Here is a 16,355-nt window from a genome sequence, read left to right on the forward strand (position 1 = left end):
TTTCAGGGCAAACTGACTGCTCAGGGGAAGCTCTTGGGCCAGGACACTTTCTGGGTCATCGAGCCTGAGGCTGGGGGGCTGCTGTCTTCTCGAGGTCGAGAGAGGCGCGTGTTCCTCTTTGAGCAAATCATCATCTTCAGTGAAGCCCTGGGAGGAGGAGTGAGAGGTGGAACACAGCCTGGATATGTATACAAGAGCAGCATTAAGGTGAGAAGGGGGCCATGAGAGAGGGCTTGGACAGAGAAGGCATGAGGCCTCTGAGAGGATGTCTCAGGGGAGCCAGAGAGGGTCTGAGGAATCTGGGGGCTGTCTCCTATCTGCCAATTCAGGTGAGCTGCCTGGGACTGGAGGGGAACCTCCAAGGTGACCCTTGCCGCTTTGCACTGACCTCCAGAGGGCCAGAGGGTGGGATCCAGCGCTATGTCCTGCAGGCTGCAGACCCTGCTATCAGTCAGGCCTGGATCAAGCATGTGGCTCAGATCTTGGAAAGCCAACGGGACTTCCTCAACGGTGAAGCTTTCATCCTTTCTCCCTGATGGGCTCTGTCAGCCCCTTGACCTCCTGAATCCCTCCCTCACTGCCCAGTCTCCAGTACCTACCCTCTGACCATGGCCCATCCCCTTTTCTACTGCTAGCTCAAAATTTGATAGAATCCCCTAAAACCCCAAGCAATTTACATTGGCTGACAGGGAGGGAGGGCAAAGTAGGAGAATGATACAGGCCCTAGGGAAGAGACCTGTCTCTGCAGTAACCCTCCTGTTCCTCTCTTTGCTCCAGCATTGCAGTCACCCATTGAGTACCAGAGACGGGAGAGCCAGACCAACAGCCTGGGGCGGCCAGGAGGGCCTGGAGTGGGGAGCCCTGGGAGAATTCGGCTTGGAGATCAGGCCCAGGGCAGCACTCAAACACCCATCAATGGCTCTCTCCCCTCCCTGCTGCTGTCACCCAAAGGGGAGGTGGCCAGAGCCCCCTTGCCCCTGGATAAACAGGTATGATGAAGAGAGCTCCCTCATTGTAGGCATAAAAAGGGGAGAGCCTCTCTTGTTTTGGGACTCCAAGCTCGCTCCCCATATCATTCCTTTTATCTGGTCCTTCCTACTTCCCATCCCTTACCCTTCTCCCCTCTATTTTAACTCTGGAGAAGCTGATAGTCTCAGACAGTCTAAGATATCTGGCAAGAGGAGGTGGCTTGGCTAGGGACTTAAACTGAAAAGAGAGAAGTGAGGGTAGATTTCTGGCCTTTTTAATCCTCTGACTTGAATCTTTTCTTCAGGCCCTCAGTGACATCCCTCAGGCTCCCCATGACTCTCCTCCAGTCTCTTCAACTCCAAACACCCCTCCGTGCCAAGCCAGACTTGCCAAGCTGGATGAAGATGAGCTGTAACTGGTGAAAACCATGGAGGTGGTGCTGACTCAGCTGCCTATTCCCCAAGAAGCTTCAGGGCAGTCCTTCTGGCACTGCTCCAGAATTCTTCCTTCTTGGTGTGTCTGGAGGAAGGGTGGGCAAGGCTGGGAGGGATATCAACTTGGAGGAGAGCACCTAGACCCAAGGACTTTTTTCTGCCCAAGGAACACAGTTTCCTTCAGCTCCCACCCCTGTGCATGCATCATGGTTCCCCCAAAAGGAGGATATGTGGGTGGGTGGGAGGGCTGGGGCAAGGGCCAGATAGAAATTATTGGTTTCGTTTTTTAATTTTGTTTTTCCTGTTTTATGAGAATAAAGGTTTTGTTATATCACTGAGGCTGCTGTCTTGGCAGAGGGAAGGGGAGGCTGTAGTCGGGGTAGGTGGGGTGAAGTGATATGGAAGAGACCAGTTGGCCCCAGCCATTGGAGGAGGGGGTCTGGTGAAAGGCGAAGGGGACAGGGTGTAAGATAAAAGATGTTGCTATCTTTATCCCTCAACTGCAGTTGCAGCAGTTGAGGGACAAAGACTGAGGCATGGAACCACTGGAAAGCCCTAGATTCTTCTTCTTTTTTTTTTTTTTGTAGAGTTAGGGTCTCATTATGTGGCTGGTCTTGAACTCCTGGGCTCAAGTGGTCCACCTGTCTTGCCCTCCCAAAGTGCTGGGATTACAGCCATGAGCCATTGCACCTGGCCAGCCCTAGATTCTTGATGTGTCATCTTTACCCAACCCTTCTTTTTCCCTACCCACCCTCTCGTCTAGACCCCACCAGAAAGCCCAATGCAGTGTGACTTCTCACCGTTCCCCCAACACCCAGATACTAAAGCACAAAATGCCAATGTACCTTTGCTTCTGAGGCTGCCATGTTCAGCTGAGGGAAGATGGGAAGGTGGAGAGGATCCTGGGGGCTGCAGCCTTTTCCTGGCACTGGGTCTCCTTATCTTTGCTCTCTGTGAGGTCATAAGCCATGTTCATAGTGGGCAGAAGGGGATTCTTCTTCAAGCCATGGACCCAAGAAGGGACAGCCCAAGGGGATCTTCGCCCCTCCCAACTTCTGGGAGAGCTGCTGGACCAGAGCGAGCCAAACATTCACGCAGCCATGTCCAGATGCCGTCCTGGGTCCTTATGCATCTCCGAGTCCACTGTATCCGTTGGTCCCTTGGGCTCAGTCACGTGCACTTGGGTTTCCTCAACAGACAATAGATTGCTGGGGTGGGAGGGTGAGGAGGAGAGCTGGAGCCTCCCTGTGGGCCCGAGGTCCCTTTGGCCGACAATAGGGGGAGGGATTCCTAAGGGGGGGACAGGACGTAGCACCTAGATAAGACTTCTGTGGAACAATAGGAGGAATTGAAGAGGGGAGACCCACCCTCACTGCACCCCACCCCCAGGGCTTTGGGGTCATGGACTGGGGGACCAGAGGATCATGGGGAGGGGTGCCGAAGATTCTTGCGAATGGAGGAGGGGATCGTGGCCAACAGCAGGATTCTGGAGTTAGAATCTTTGTATTTGTTTAGGAACCATAGGTACACATGAGGTGGGTGACTGATTCCTTTGCACTTAGTTTAACCACGTATGTGCTTTTGAACGCCTACTTTGTGAACAGCATTTGCTTTTTTTTTTTTTGAGATGCAGTCTCGCTCTGTCACCCAGGTTTGAATGCAGTGGCTCCATCTCAGCTCACTGCAACCTCCACCTCCTGGGTTCAAGCGATTATCCTGCCTCAGCCTCCCGAGTAGCTTGGGATTACAGGCACCTGCCATTATGCCCAGCTAATTTTTGTACCTTTTGGTAGAGACAGGGTTTCACCGTGTTGGTCAGGCTGGTCTCACACTCCTGACCTCAGGTGATCCACCTGCTTCGGCCTCACAAAGTGCTGAGATTACAGACATAAGCCATTGCCCCTGGCCTGTGAAAAGCATTTGAATGTGATAAATGGTGCTTCCGTTTTTTTGGTTCCTAAGAAAAAAATTTCCTGTGGGTTCAATATTTCCCCTCAGGCCCTGAACTAGGCCCAGCCGCTCCTCACAGAGGTGTGGGTCCAGGTTCTGTCATTATCCCTGTCCAATCAATACATGTGGCTGCATTCCATGTCAGTAGGACATGAAACTGCTTCTTGGAGCCAGCTGTGCCCCATGAAGATGTGGGTCTGGGTGAAGTTCGGGATGGGTGCTGAACTTTTTGCTCTGGCTGGGAGAATGTAGTGGCTCAGGGAAGGACCCAAGAGGAACCAGCCTCTCTCTCCTCCCAAGGTGCAGATGGGGAAAGGAACCGGGAGTGAAGTGAAAAGTCTAAGGAGGGGTAAATAGCGGGTGTTGAGTGTCGGGGTGCGCTTGCCTTTCGGCTTCTCTCTCTCTAATCTCTACACATTTCCACAGCCACCCCAGAGCCAGCGATCGGATCTGGCCAAGGTTGTCTGCAGAAACCCCTAACATAGAGACTCTCCCTCTCCAAGCCGCGGCTCTCGCCAGACTGGAGAAGGTCCTCGAGAGAGAGTGTCCTCAGGGCCGGATTGGACCCTGCTTCGTGGGAGGCGGGACTCAGGGCTTAGCTGGCGGAGGAGTATTTAAGACGGGGCGGAGTTGGAGGTGGCCAAGGGCAAAATGAGCGGGATTCAGGGCACCAGGACCTACCCAGGCGCGGGGGACACCTCTGACCTTAAGTACCCCTTGGGAACCAGGCTCAGGGAAGCTCTCACCGAGGCTCGGTTCCATCAGCTCTTCGGGGGCGAAGAGCAGGAACCGGAGCTACCTGCAGAGCGCCGCTTTCCCCGGCTCTTCGGACTGTGGAGGCTGCGGGCTCGCGCTTGTTCCGGGACGGGGGCGTGGCGCCTGCTACAGGCTCGGCTGCCCCCGCTGCACTGGCTGCCCCATTACCGCTGGCGGGCCTGGCTGCTCGGAGATGCGGTGGCCGGAGTGACCGTGGGCATTGTGCACGTGCCCCAGGGTGAGAGGCCTTAACCGCAGTCTGTCTGGAGCACAAGCTCTAGAGGGCTTCCGGGAGGAGGCTTAGGGAGCTGGGAATCCAGGAGCAGATGGTGGGTTCCTGCCGCTGCGGGTAGGAGAGAGGGATATGAGGCCAAGTTTGGGGTAAGGACTGTGGAGCTCCATCAGATCCCCACCCCCACCTCCCCTCATCTGCACAATCCTGCAAGAAGCCTTGGACAGGTTCTGGCTCAGAGAACTGGAGAGAGGCACAACGTCTGGCCCCCAGGACTTGGCCACAGCGTTCCTGACCTCGTCTGCCCCATGATCGCCCACTGAGGCCCATTAGCCCCTCAGTTCCCTCATGAGGCATGATTTAGCATCCTTGATGCCAGCCCCTAAGAGTCTGGGAAGGGCGTTTAAGTCCTGGAGGTTGGACAAGGCCCCCTCCCCACAGCACACCTTTCCATCCACTTCTATCCCAGGCATGGCCTTTGCTCTCCTGGCCTCCGTGCCCCCGGTGTTTGGACTCTACACTTCTTTCTTCCCTGTCCTCATCTACAGCTTGCTGGGTACTGGGAGACACCTGTCCACAGGTGAGTGACCAGGAACTTCCAATGACTCTTCTTCCCTGTGGGATGAAAATGGACAGGGGCTGTTACTTCCCTTCTTCCTCATTTCCCTGTTCACCTCTCCCATCTTCACCTCCCTCCTTGCCCAGTCCTGCTAGGAAACTGACCTAGGCAAAGCTTGCTAGAGTGGGTGCAAAGAGGTGGGAGTTTACCTGAACTTTTTTCCCCTATGAAATTTGGTTAAAATGAACATCTCAGGGATTTGAAAGGGGAAGAATAGGTGCATGGTCCCCAAAAGGGGCGCGCAGTAGGCAGAGAATCTGCAGGAGGGAGTAGTTTTTGCCGGCTGGTGCAGCTCTTCGCGCCAGTCTTGACCGGGCAGCAGCCTTCTTGGAGAGCGGAGTCTGGCAGCAGCATCTCGGCCCCAGGGCGTGGAGCCTGAGCTGTTGCCCTGCCCAGGACTGCACAGCTGATGATGTCTGTATTTGTCCCCCGGCTGCAGGAACTTTCGCCATACTCAGCCTCATGACAGGCTCGGCCGTTGAGCGGCTGGTGCCAGAACCCCTTGTGGGGAACCTGAGCGGAACCGAGAAGGAGCAGTTGGACGCTCAGCGGGTTGGGGTAGCCGCAGCCGTGGCCTTCGGGAGCGGGGCGCTGATGGTGAGGGAGGACCCGGGGAGGATCCCGGGGGATCCCTGCTGGGGGGCCCGGGAAATTGGGCAGGGGGAGAGGGAGGGACCAGCCTTCAGCTTGGGTTCGGGAGGGCGGAGGTGCGCGGGGTTGGTTTGCTCCTCCTCAAGTTGGTGACTGCACGTCTTCTCCCCCGCAGCTGGGGATGTTCGTGCTGCAACTTGGCGTCCTGTCCACCTTTTTGTCCGAGCCTGTTGTCAAGGCTCTGACCAGCGGGGTCGCGCTGCACGTGCTTGTGTCCCAGCTGCCGAGCCTCTTGGGGTTGTCCCTCCCGCGCCAGATCGGCTGCTTCTCTCTCTTCAAGGTGGGGGTGGGAGAAGAAAGGAGAAGGGGCTTCTAGAGGTCCCGGGAATAGGGAAATTCGAAAAGGGAGGAAGGACGGAGGGTGGAGGGGTAGTGTGTGACAAGGGCGCAGGAAAGGAAATTGGAGCCACGTGGCTGACCGAGGGCGCTGCGGAGGTAGAAGCCCTGGTGGCACTGGAGAGAGAGGGCCTCGCTCTGGGGGGCCCGCGCCGGGGCGCATGAACCCTGGCAAGGGGCCCTCTGCTCACAGCCCCTGCCCGCAGACGCTGGCCGCCGTGCTGACTGCGCTGCCCCGGAGCAGTCCGGCCGAATTGACCATCTCGGCGCTCAGCCTGGCGCTGCTCGTGCCGGTCAAGGAATTGAACGTGAGATTCCGAGACCGGTTACCTACGCCGATCCCGGGGGAAGTCGTCATGGTGAGGACGGCCGTGCGCGCCGGTCCCCTGCCCGCACAGACCCTGCTGTCCTGTGGGAAGTGGCCGCTGCCGCCCCCTGGTGGAGTGCAGAGAGGCCACGGAACAGGGCCAGCTCACACTCACTTTCCCTGGCCTCCTGCAGGAGGATGCTTTGACCTTCCACAGTCCCCCTCGACACTGTCCCACGTCTCTCACGGAGCACCCCCTACACCTCTTGGAGTTCCTTCTACCATCCTACAGCGCTCCCTTGAGGTCTTGCTGGTCACAGCACCTTCTCTGACACCTGTCCTCACCAGGGTCCTTCCCTGTAATTCACAGTGCATCTTCCTCTCCACCCTCCACTGACATTTCTCTCTCTACCCCACTAAATAAACGTTCCGCGTCTCCACAGATGTCAGTATATCACTAGATATCGTCCAGCTTCCCTCTTTGGAAGGCTCAGTGGCATCTCTTCATATCCACCATCTTTGGTGGTTCCAGCGCTCTGTGGCCTCAGGCATATGTCATCCCTCTTTCCCAGCTCCACACTCCAAATCAGTTGTCAGGCCCCCATCCCAAACACATCCCTGCTCCCCCAGGTGCTGGGCTCCTGCAACCAGCTAGACCTGCATTATGGTCCTCTCTCATGGTCAGCCCCTTCTAGCTTCTGCCAGGAACCCCATCTCTTCCCATGCCTTCATTTTGCTCTCTTTCTCAGGTGCTTCTGGCCTCCGTGCTCTGCTTCACCTCTTCTCTAGACACAAGATACCATGTCCAGATAGTGGGGCTGTTGCCTGGAGGGTAAGACAGAATGAAAAGACGCCGGCTTTCTCTTCTCCCACCTCTCCCACCTAACGCTTCTTCTTATCTCCACCCCCCATTTTCTTTGCGTTCCTTATCTCACTGAAGCACCCAACTCCTCCTCACCATGGATCCCTCCCTCTCCAGATTTCCCCAACCCCTCCTCCCCAACCTGGCTGAGCTGCCCAGGATTCTGGCTGACTCGCTGCCCATCGCACTGGTTACTTTTGCGGTGTCTGCCTCCCTGGCCTCCATCTATGCAGACAAGTATAGCTACACTATTGACTCCAACCAGGTGGGACTCTGACTGTGGACCCCAACCCTCTCATTTGACTTCCCACCATGCCTTTGTCTCTCCCACTTCATCTCACTGCATCCCTCCAGGAGCTCCTGGCACATGGTGCCTCCAACCTCATCTCCTCCCTCTTCTCTTGCTTTCCCAACTCGGCTACGCTGGCCACCACCAGTCTACTGGTGGATGCTGGTGGGAAAACACAGGTAAGAGGGCATCCTTGGATGAGGAGAAAGGATGGGCCATCCAGGCAAAGTGGTGGTGCTGGAGAAACAGGTGGACGATGGTTAGATACCCAGGTGGCACCTATATAGAGAAGACTGGGGATCTGTGAGAAAGGGTGAGCAAGGGGATGGAATTATAGGAGAGATGGAAGATAACAATGTTCCAGTAAGACCTTTGTAGGCTCTAAGCATTGAAAAAGTTTATGGTGCCCCAGATATGGTTCAAAATAAAAACACAAAACTATAAAATAAACTTGAGATAAAATTATTTTTTTCACACAATGACATTGTCTTTTTAAAAGGAATATCACATATCAAAGTCTCCCCCTAATATTTTTGGTTTCCCTTACTTTGCTGGTGCCCTAAGCACGTGGTGAGCCTGCCTATAGGGTAACCCAACAGTGGCTTTTAAGGTGGAGGTGGGCTGCAAAACTGGGGAACTTGAACAACAGACATCTACAGGGAGACTGGTGAATAATGGGCATTTAATTAATTGGGGGGAGGGGAGGGTTAGATGTGAACGGCAGAATATTAAGAAGGGGGATGTGTGGAAGGAGATTTGGGAGAAGGGAGACTTCCGAGGAAGATAAGGCAGAGTGGGCAGGGAGACCAGCTCTCATGTGGGGGTGGGAGACTCCCTTCCTTTTTTTGCACCCATCCCTCCTTCCCTCTAGCTGGCAGGCCTCTTCTCCTGCATAGTGGTCCTGTCGGTGCTGCTGTGGCTGGGGCCCTTCTTTTACTATCTGCCCAAGGTAAGGAGCAGAGGAGGCATGAGCATGGCTGGGAGGGGTGGCTGTATTCCAGGACATCGAGGTAGTCAGCCCACCTCCTCTGCCTCAAGGCTGTCCTGGCTTGCATCAACATCTCCAGCATGCGGCAGATGTTCTTCCAGATGCAGGAACTTCCACAACTATGGCACATCAGTCGTGTGGACTTTGTGAGAAATGCCATTACCCCCAGATGGCCCCCTCCCATCTTCTTAGCATCCCCAGCCTCTGCCCTGAACCAAAGCTAACTGTCCTGGTCCTAAGTTCTGCAACCCACCCACTCCCCCAACAAATGTAACTCCTAATACGCTTTACTCACAGGCAAGGGAAAGGATGGGGTTTGAACCCCTTGGACCTGAATATTTGTAACTTCCCAACTGGTGCAGGTCATTACATTTGGTGTGTGTCCCATTGAATCAACCTGTTCTTTCCCTCTGTCATGCTTTCCGCTTCTTCCTGGGTCATCTCTCCCCATCACTTGCCTTGGTAATCACTGCCCTGGATCTCTTTCCCCAGCAGTGATGGCCTGCCTTTTCTTTTGGGCAATCCACCCTTATCCCTGTCCTGCAGGCTGTGTGGATGGTCACCTGGGTGGCCGTAGTGACCCTGAATGTGGATTTGGGCCTGGCTGTGGGTGTTGTCTTCTCCATGATGACTGTGGTCTGCCGCACCCAGAGGTGGGCATAGAGATGAGTGGAGTTGAGGTCAGGGCAGGGGAGAGAATGAGGTGCTTGGGGTGACTCTCCAGCCAGGCCAGGCTAAGCTGGAAATCTGGCCCCACCTTCTTCCCTAGGGTGCAGTGCCTGGCACTTGGACAGGCTGAGGGAACAGAGCTCTACAGGCCACTCAGAGGAAGCCACAAGGTGGGTGGACTGCAGCCAAAGAAGGAAAGGAAGATTAGCCCCAGATGTTTCTCTGACCCTCTGACCTCTTAGCTCCTCCAGGTCCCAGGGCTCTGCATCCTGAGCTATCCAACACCACTGTACTTTGGGACCCGTGGGCAGTTTCGCCGCAACCTGGAGTGGCACCTGGGGCTTGGAGAAGGAGAAAAGGTGAGGGAGCTTGGTTTAGGAGGGATGTGGATCCTCGGGGAGTGGGAGGCAGGTGGGCGTTCTGAGGGGGATCCTTGTGCTCAAGGGGTGCATATTCATGCTGTGTCTCGGTTGTGGTGACTGCCCTTCTTTACTCATAGGAGACTTCAAAGCCAGATGGCCCAACTGTTGCAGGTAAGATGGGGTGACAAGAAGGAAGATTTGGGCATGTTGCATGGTGGCACTTGGGTACTCCTGTCTTCTCCCATTCTAGTTGCTGAGCCTGTCAGGGTGGTGGTCCTAGACTTCAGTGGTGTCACCTTTGCAGATGCTGCTGGGGCCAGAGAAGTGGTGCAGGTGAGGGAGAGGGCAGGTTGAGGAGAAACCCCTTAGCATGTCACTCATACCCTCTGATCTTAACCCCTTTGCCCCATCCCTGCAGCTGGCCAGCCGATGTCGAGATGCTAGGATCCACCTCCTCCTGGCTCAGTGTAATGGTGAGATGTGTGAAGAGCGGGACCCAGTGTCTGGGCAATGACTGGACACCTGCGGGAGGGAAAAGGACCCGGTGTGGACTGAGGGTCTCAGAGCCTGACACCCTCCCCACATAGCCTCGGTGCTGGGGACACTGACTCGGGCAGGACTCCTGGACAGGGTGACCCCAGATCAGCTGTTTGTGAGTGTGCAGGATGCAGCTGCTTATGCCCTGGGGAGCCTGGTAAGGGGCAGTAGCACCAGGAGCGAGAGCCGGGAGGCACTGGGCTGCGGCAAGTGAGGCAGGGGTAAGTGGCTGGAGACTCAGGGAGAGGGGTTTGGGAAAGGGTCTGCGGAGGAAGATCAAGAAGAAAAGGGTGGGGATGGAATGAATAGTGGATTGAAGACCAACTCAGGGAGCCCAGGCTGAGCTATGGGTGAGGAACTGAAGAACTCAGATCCCTAAGCAGGTGGGGTACCCCTGAGAGGACTGCCACATTTCATCAAGGGAGAGGGTGCCTAATCTATTCCTGACATGTCTCCTCTCGTCTCCAGGAGCTCACTGACCCAAAGATTTGCACAGTGTGGGTCTGACCTCATCATGTGGAGTGCAGAGGGCCCCGATGACATGTGTGTGATGAGGACCATGACCTTGAGCTCCCTTACCTAACGTAACTAATAAAATGAAGCTGAGAGCTTTGGAATCCATGAAGCGAGTCTAGGTGTTTGCACAGGGACTCTGGTGCTCCGTCTTTTGTGCCCACAGCATTGCAGAGACACAACTAAGAATGGCTTTCACCATGTGTTCACCGGCCCTCACCCCCAGCCCCAGTGCCGCAAGTTATCTCTGTAGGGGTGGGGCTGGAGCAGGTACACAGAGTACTGGATCTGAAGATGCGGGTGAGGGGTACAGTCTTGGGATTATGTGTTGGGGAACTTCCCCACCCCCTCAGTCCCAAGAAGATGAGAGGACAGTGTTTCCACCTTAGGTTCTTAGAGTCCCCCTGGGCTCTTTGGCACTTGGAAAGTGATCCCCCCATTTCCTGCCCCATGAGAATGGGGAGGGGGAGGACTTGGCACTGGCTGTGGGAGAGGTTATGGCTCCACTAGGCCTCTGGGCACTCGAAAAAGGAGGGGTGTCACCAGGACAACCCCTATTGGGCATAAGGTTCTGAAAAGGAAGAGTGAGGAACTAGAGGCTCAGGGACTGCCAGTAGAGTGCTCACAGGGTGGGTGGGGTTTGTTGGAAATTCCTGGCAGGGACAAGGAGGCAGGCCCAGCCTGAGAGTCAGAAATCCCCTGTGGGCCATCACTGGGAGGTCATGCACTGCAGCCGGTGTTTGAAGAAGAGCAGCCGGTGTTTGGCCATCTGGCTCTCATCCAGTGATCCTGGATAACGGTACCGGGCGTAAGTCTCTGCCCCGGCATCCCTTGATGTCCAAGGCAGCTTCAATTTGGATGCATGATCCACCACGACGTCGGAGCAGGAGCCAACCCGAAGGGAACCAAGCCCATCCAAGAAGAATTCTGGGGGTGGAGGGGAGTACACAGTGAGGGATCCCAAGGGTGCAGAACGCCGACCGGTAAGGGAGAACTCTCAAATTTAGGGTGTGGAAAGTTTGTGTGCAAAGGCTTGTTTCTAAGGACCTTGAGCAAGTAAATCAACTCCCTGGGTCTCAGTTTTACTCTTGTGTAAATGGAGTCAATATACTTGTGCTTTGAAAATGGAAAAACCTACCCCCACTCCCAGAGGTTAAATAAACGCCAGATGGGTTGCACCGACTATGGTCTGAACTAGGGGAAGCGCTGGGAGTAGAGTAGGGGTGGCGGGAACAGTGACGGGGAAGCTTACGCGGGCGGGGAGGAGGGGCCCAGCGGTTGTGCTGGGAATAGAGATTTAAAGGGTATGCGGGGCTGGGAGAGGGTGGGAGCTCTGTCTGTCGTCCAGGTGCAGGTCTTGGTAAATCATTGCAGAACTGTTCTAGGGTTCCCGGTGGCGGCTGGGCGCGGGTGCAGCCTAGGAGAGGCGGGTGCGCCAGCTCCCTGTGGGGTTCCTGCCAGGGTCGACCGGGAGGGGGCGCGACTCACCCAGATGAGCCACGCGGCTGAGGCGGGGGTCGAAGCCGACCTCGCGCACCTTGTCAGTCCGCGCCAGGAAGAAGTTAACCACGCCGTCGGTGACCACGCAGCCTGGGAAGCCGACGAGCTCGTGGTGGAAGCCGCGCCTTTGCCGAAGGCAGTTCCCGAGGCCTGGGGCGCCGGGCTCCACGCTCAGCAGCTGCCGGTAAGTGGTGGCGAAGCCGGAGATCTCGCGCACCGCGCCCCCCACCTGCAGGGAGAGGGAGGCTGGCTCCAGGCAGCCGGGGATCGGGCACCCGAAGGGGGCAAGGTCTGCGCTCCGGTGCCTTCGGGGGTACCCCTGCCCCATCCTCTTCCGCTTCACCCTTGCAAGACCCAGACAGTCCCCAGGCCCCACTTCGTGGTCCTCTCTCTGTCCCAGGGCTCGCCGTTCCTGGCCGCAGCGTCCCCACTGTGGCCTTAGCCTGTTCAAGGCCCTTCTCCACCCCCACATCCTACGGCCCCTGCCCTACCAGGTCCAGGGGCGTCCGCTCCAGCACGTCCACAAGCCTCTCCAGCCGCGTCCGCGCGGTGAAGACGAAGTCGTCGTCTACCCACAGCACGTACTTGGTGGTTACTTGGGACACGGCCAAGTTCCGGCCTGCGAACCAGCCCTGGCGGAAAGGTGTGTGTGGTTGGGGAGGCTGCAGAAATAGGACATGGCCCTCTGCCACCTTTCTTTCTCTCCCCTGACCCTTCTCAGCTTGTATTCTTCTCCAGACTTTTGAGTGCTTTCGAATGGCCAGAAGCTAGGTAAAAAAAAAATGCAGATCCCCCACAGAGGTTCCAAGTCAGTGGTCTCGGAATGCGTTTAATTTCCGTGTGCATTTATTTATTCATTCATCAGCTATTTTATTGAATGCCATTATGCACTAAGCACCATTCTAAGAATGCAGAGAGAATTTCCTGCTCCCACGAAGCTTACATTCCAGGAAGCCTCATGCTTAACAGGCACCCCATGATTCTGAGACAGGTGGTCCTCGAATCACTACCCTGGAGGCTGCAGATTGAGGGCGCACCCACTGCGGGAGTCCTCTGGCCTGCCGTTCAGCCTGCTAGCTGCACACCTTGCCGAAGGGCATGAGATAGTGTTCCACGTAGGGGCCACTAACGCGCTCTGGCTTGTCACTGTCGTCGGCGATGATCACGGTAACCGTTGGGTAGAAGCGGCGGATACTGGTGATGAGAGCCCGTAGCCGATCATAACGGAGGAAGGTCTTGGTGGCAATCGTGACTAGAGCGCTGATGTTGTACTGGGCTGAGATTGAGGGCACAGGGTTGGGTGCAGACAAGGCGAGTTGGGAGAGGGGAACAGGTAGATATCCCCTCCCAGGACTGCCCTCTCTCTACTCGCTCCCCACCAATGCTGGATCTAGTATGTCCCTGCCCCTACCAGCCTCACCTCCCTGGGGTAGAGACCCAGGTGGGTACAGCCGAGGGTTGGGTGGGTGTCTTATGCGGATGGTGAAAGCAGCCTCATGTCCCTCGGTGGAGAACCGGACTGGGAAGAAAGGACATGGCGTTTGACCCTGAAGGGTGGGGCAACATTCTGTTTTCAGCCAATCAATATTTAAGTGCCTACTCTGTGTCCCACCTTTCTAGGCCTTGGTGGAAAAAAACACAAGGTTCATACCTTCATGGAACTTACATTCTAATGGGTAGGAGAAAAACAATAAAGAAAATTTTAAGTAAAAGCTAACCTTTATTGAGCACTTACTATGTGCCAGACCTGTTAAAAAATTACCTTAAATATATGAACTCATTTTATCCTCATGATAGCCCTATTAAGTAGATTCCTACAACAGAAAAAGAAGCTGAGACACAGAAAAGTAACTTGCCACATTTACACAACTATTAAGCAACAAAACTGATAGCAACCTAGTCAGTCTGGTGCCAGACTAAGTAAATTAAAAAATTCAGATACTGGTAAGTATTGAATGGAAAATAAGACAAATAAGTAATGTAATAGTGAAGAGGAGACATTTGAGCTGAGATCTAAATGACAAGAAGGAGCCAGTCTGCAAAAATCTGGGGAAGAGCATTCCGGGCTGAGAAAACCGCAAGTGCAAAGGCCCTAAGGTCGAAGCAAACTTAGTGCAACAAACCAGCTTTGGGGAGAAGCAGAAGGGCTCTTAGGCCCCTTTTGCTGGAAGAGAAATGGGAACTCAGGAAAGCAAAGGGCTTTGTCCTCCAGTAAGGGGTGGGTTGGAAATATAGTCTTCTAACTCCTTAGACACGTCTCTTCCTGGGGCCCCCATGGCTGGCCTAAAGGGGAGACACACCCAAAGCTCGGGTTTCCCTCTGGCCTGCTCCAGCCCCAGATGAACAAAGGCCCCTTTTCTCCCTCTCTGGCCCTGCTGGTCCAGTTGAAGCACTCATTGTGTGGCAGGACAGCTCTGGCCATAGACCAGATGCCTCCCATGCCCTCTGCCATTTGCCCACTCCAGCCTTTCTGGTTCTTCTGTTTGCCCAGCCTGCCCCTCTCCCCACCCAGGCCTCGCACCTGTGTCTGCTGTGTTGGTCTGGTAGCTTCGGCTGCTGTAAGTGACCAGTTGTAGTTGCCTGTTGAGTTGGTCCAGCCCTGGGCTGACAAGGGTGAGATCTGCCTGCCCCTCTCCAATGAGAGTCACTCCAGTCACTTCCCCTGCCACGTCCCAGGTGCCTAGGGAGGCAGTCAGGTTTACCTAGGAGGGGATTGGAGAGTGCAGGGTTAGGCCTCAGACCCACTTCTTGCCTCCCTGATTCGTCCATCCTTCCCTTAGTAGCCCTGCCTCCTTCTCAGCATTCTTGATGCCTACTTGGCCTCCTTGCCTTCCTGTTTTCTCTCACCTGGTATACCTCCTGACCAGAAGCTGCCTGAAGGCTCAGCCCTAGGAGAAAGGAAGCGGGGATCAGAATCACATAGGCAGCCCTGAATTCTTTCTCATTTTCTCTCCCTGTTGTCACCCCACACAATAGAGAACTTTCCACCCATTCTTCTTATTGAGGCCTCAGCAGGGCACACTGTAACATAGCCTACAGTGACTGATTTTTGAGCCCTTCCCATCAAAGCTTGCCCTATGGCCTGCCCTGCCCACCACCTAACCAATGGTTAGTCAGAAAAGAATAGATTCTTTCCCCCAAAACTCCCCAGTTACAGTCTTCTGAAATTCCTAGAGTCCCTTCCGTCCTCACCTCCCACCTCCTAAGCCCCCTTTTGAGCTTAAGTCCCTCTTTCATCAGAGGTTCCCACCTCCCATTCCAATCATCTCCCATTCTTCCCCACCCCGCCTCGGGCTCTGCCACCCCCACTGTGGCCGAGGTCATCCTCTGGGACCCTCCTCCCTACCTGGCACCAAGATGCTCCTGAGGGGCTGAACTTCCACACCTTGTAGGGGGTACTGGAGCGGGGAGTTGGCAGGGGCTATGAGCAGTTGGTCAGCTGGGGACTGGCTCCTGGCAGTGGAGGAAGGAGAGGACAGAGCAGAGTCAGGGGGAGAGGGTCTCTCCCTCCCGGCACAATCACTGCTCTCCCCCTGTGGAGTCATGCCCTTCTTTCAAGCTGGTACCTTGACAGAAAGGCCTGGAACTCCTGCTCTCTTGTGGCAGAGGCAGCGCTCAGCTCTGCAGGGTCAAAGGCCTTGGTGAGGTCAATGGCTCGGACTTGTTTCTGGAAGGGGAGGGGGAGGCCCCCCCCACTGGACTCACAACTGCAGTTGTTCCAAGCCAGCAGCCTGAAGGGAGTAGTAAGGGTCATCAGACTCAGCTACACAGCTCCATTCATCCCATAAACACTGACACAGCACCCCACACCTTGGCCCTGAAATTCTGTCCATCTAGGATCCATCCCCTTAGACGTTGCCCTTCAAATAGTACTCGGGAGGGGGACCAAGGATCGGACGACCTAGCCCCTAAATCTGGATTTTAGAGTTGTAGGACAGGGCCAATTACTAGGATTTCAGGAGCTGCCTACCCACCAACCAGCAGCCCACCTAGAGTCTCTTCTCATACCTGAATCAGGACCTCAGGGAGTCTTTCAGGGCCCTCCCTTAACTGCACAACCTCCCACGCCCATCCCCATCCTCATCCCCATGGCAAGGTTCAGGGAGAACAGATTTTCCCCAGCCCAAGCCTCAGCAGCCTCCCACTTCCACCTCCCACTTCACTCCACACAACCCGTTAGGAGAACGCAGGCATCTGAGCCCAGCAGTGGAGGAAACAAAAGCCCCCAGACCACCCCCAGCGAGCGCCGCGCTACGCCGCCGCGGTCGGCACTCACCTCACTACTTGCTCCTTGATCCTGACCGGGATGTGTGCGTAGCGGGGCTCAGGAGCAAGATCTGGCAGCTCGGGCCTGCGGGGGCTCTGCGGGGGCGCCCACGGC

At 55.5% G+C, this 16,355-nt stretch overlaps 3 protein-coding genes, 1 long non-coding RNA gene and 1 pseudogene across 5 annotated transcripts in view; 3 read left to right on the forward strand and 2 right to left on the reverse strand.

The window, feature by feature from the left end:
- The window catches only part of LOC105545604 (rho guanine nucleotide exchange factor 25-like), a 2,251-nt gene extending 513 nt beyond the window's left edge, over positions 1 to 1,738 (forward strand). Inside the window, exons 2-5 of the mRNA XM_011988628.1 lie at positions 7 to 207; positions 330 to 510; positions 778 to 989; positions 1,274 to 1,738. Of these exons, the coding sequence (XP_011844018.1) occupies positions 7 to 207; positions 330 to 510; positions 778 to 989; positions 1,274 to 1,384 (705 nt within the window). The 3' untranslated portion in view covers positions 1,385 to 1,738. The remainder of the gene's footprint in view (positions 1 to 6; positions 208 to 329; positions 511 to 777; positions 990 to 1,273) is intronic.
- A 1,152-nt stretch (positions 1,739 to 2,890) lies between these two features.
- On the reverse strand, positions 2,891 to 6,367 carry LOC105545584. The gene is made up of 4 exons (XR_001006947.1): positions 5,110 to 6,367; positions 4,100 to 4,956; positions 3,211 to 3,310; positions 2,891 to 3,100 (listed from the first exon to the last, which is right to left on the reverse strand). It is a non-coding gene; the product is annotated as an uncharacterized LOC105545584 (long non-coding RNA).
- Positions 4,379 to 10,582, forward strand: SLC26A10 (solute carrier family 26, member 10). The gene is made up of 14 exons (XM_011988590.1): positions 4,379 to 4,921; positions 5,400 to 5,557; positions 5,727 to 5,891; positions 6,154 to 6,306; positions 7,004 to 7,086; positions 7,234 to 7,381; positions 7,471 to 7,584; positions 8,277 to 8,354; positions 8,444 to 8,539; positions 9,305 to 9,421; positions 9,562 to 9,595; positions 9,675 to 9,769; positions 9,843 to 9,897; positions 10,012 to 10,582. Exons 1-14 carry the CDS (start codon positions 4,690 to 4,692, stop codon positions 10,173 to 10,175), a joined length of 1,692 nt encoding a protein of 563 aa, XP_011843980.1. The 5' UTR covers positions 4,379 to 4,689; the 3' UTR covers positions 10,176 to 10,582.
- Positions 10,576 to 16,355, reverse strand: part of B4GALNT1 (beta-1,4-N-acetyl-galactosaminyl transferase 1) — a 7,661-nt gene continuing 1,881 nt past the window's right edge. Inside the window, exons 3-12 of the mRNA XM_011988629.1 lie at positions 16,251 to 16,351; positions 15,541 to 15,705; positions 15,321 to 15,427; positions 14,822 to 14,862; positions 14,496 to 14,676; positions 13,395 to 13,493; positions 13,060 to 13,250; positions 12,466 to 12,606; positions 11,963 to 12,203; positions 10,576 to 11,401 (exon numbers count right to left, since the gene is read on the reverse strand). Of these exons, the coding sequence (XP_011844019.1) occupies positions 11,184 to 11,401; positions 11,963 to 12,203; positions 12,466 to 12,606; positions 13,060 to 13,250; positions 13,395 to 13,493; positions 14,496 to 14,676; positions 14,822 to 14,862; positions 15,321 to 15,427; positions 15,541 to 15,705; positions 16,251 to 16,351 (1,485 nt within the window). The 3' untranslated portion in view covers positions 10,576 to 11,183. The remainder of the gene's footprint in view (positions 11,402 to 11,962; positions 12,204 to 12,465; positions 12,607 to 13,059; positions 13,251 to 13,394; positions 13,494 to 14,495; positions 14,677 to 14,821; positions 14,863 to 15,320; positions 15,428 to 15,540; positions 15,706 to 16,250; positions 16,352 to 16,355) is intronic.
- LOC105545582 overlaps positions 14,932 to 16,355 on the forward strand; it is a 24,701-nt pseudogene continuing 23,277 nt past the window's right edge. The window contains exon 1 of the transcript XR_001006946.1: positions 14,932 to 14,946. The product of XR_001006946.1 is annotated as a nucleolar protein 56-like (transcript). The remainder of the gene's footprint in view (positions 14,947 to 16,355) is intronic.

The sequence above is a fragment of the Mandrillus leucophaeus genome, unplaced genomic scaffold (genome assembly GCF_000951045.1).
Source record: "Mandrillus leucophaeus isolate KB7577 unplaced genomic scaffold, Mleu.le_1.0 Scaffold332, whole genome shotgun sequence".
NCBI classification, from domain to species: domain Eukaryota; kingdom Metazoa; phylum Chordata; class Mammalia; order Primates; family Cercopithecidae; genus Mandrillus; species Mandrillus leucophaeus.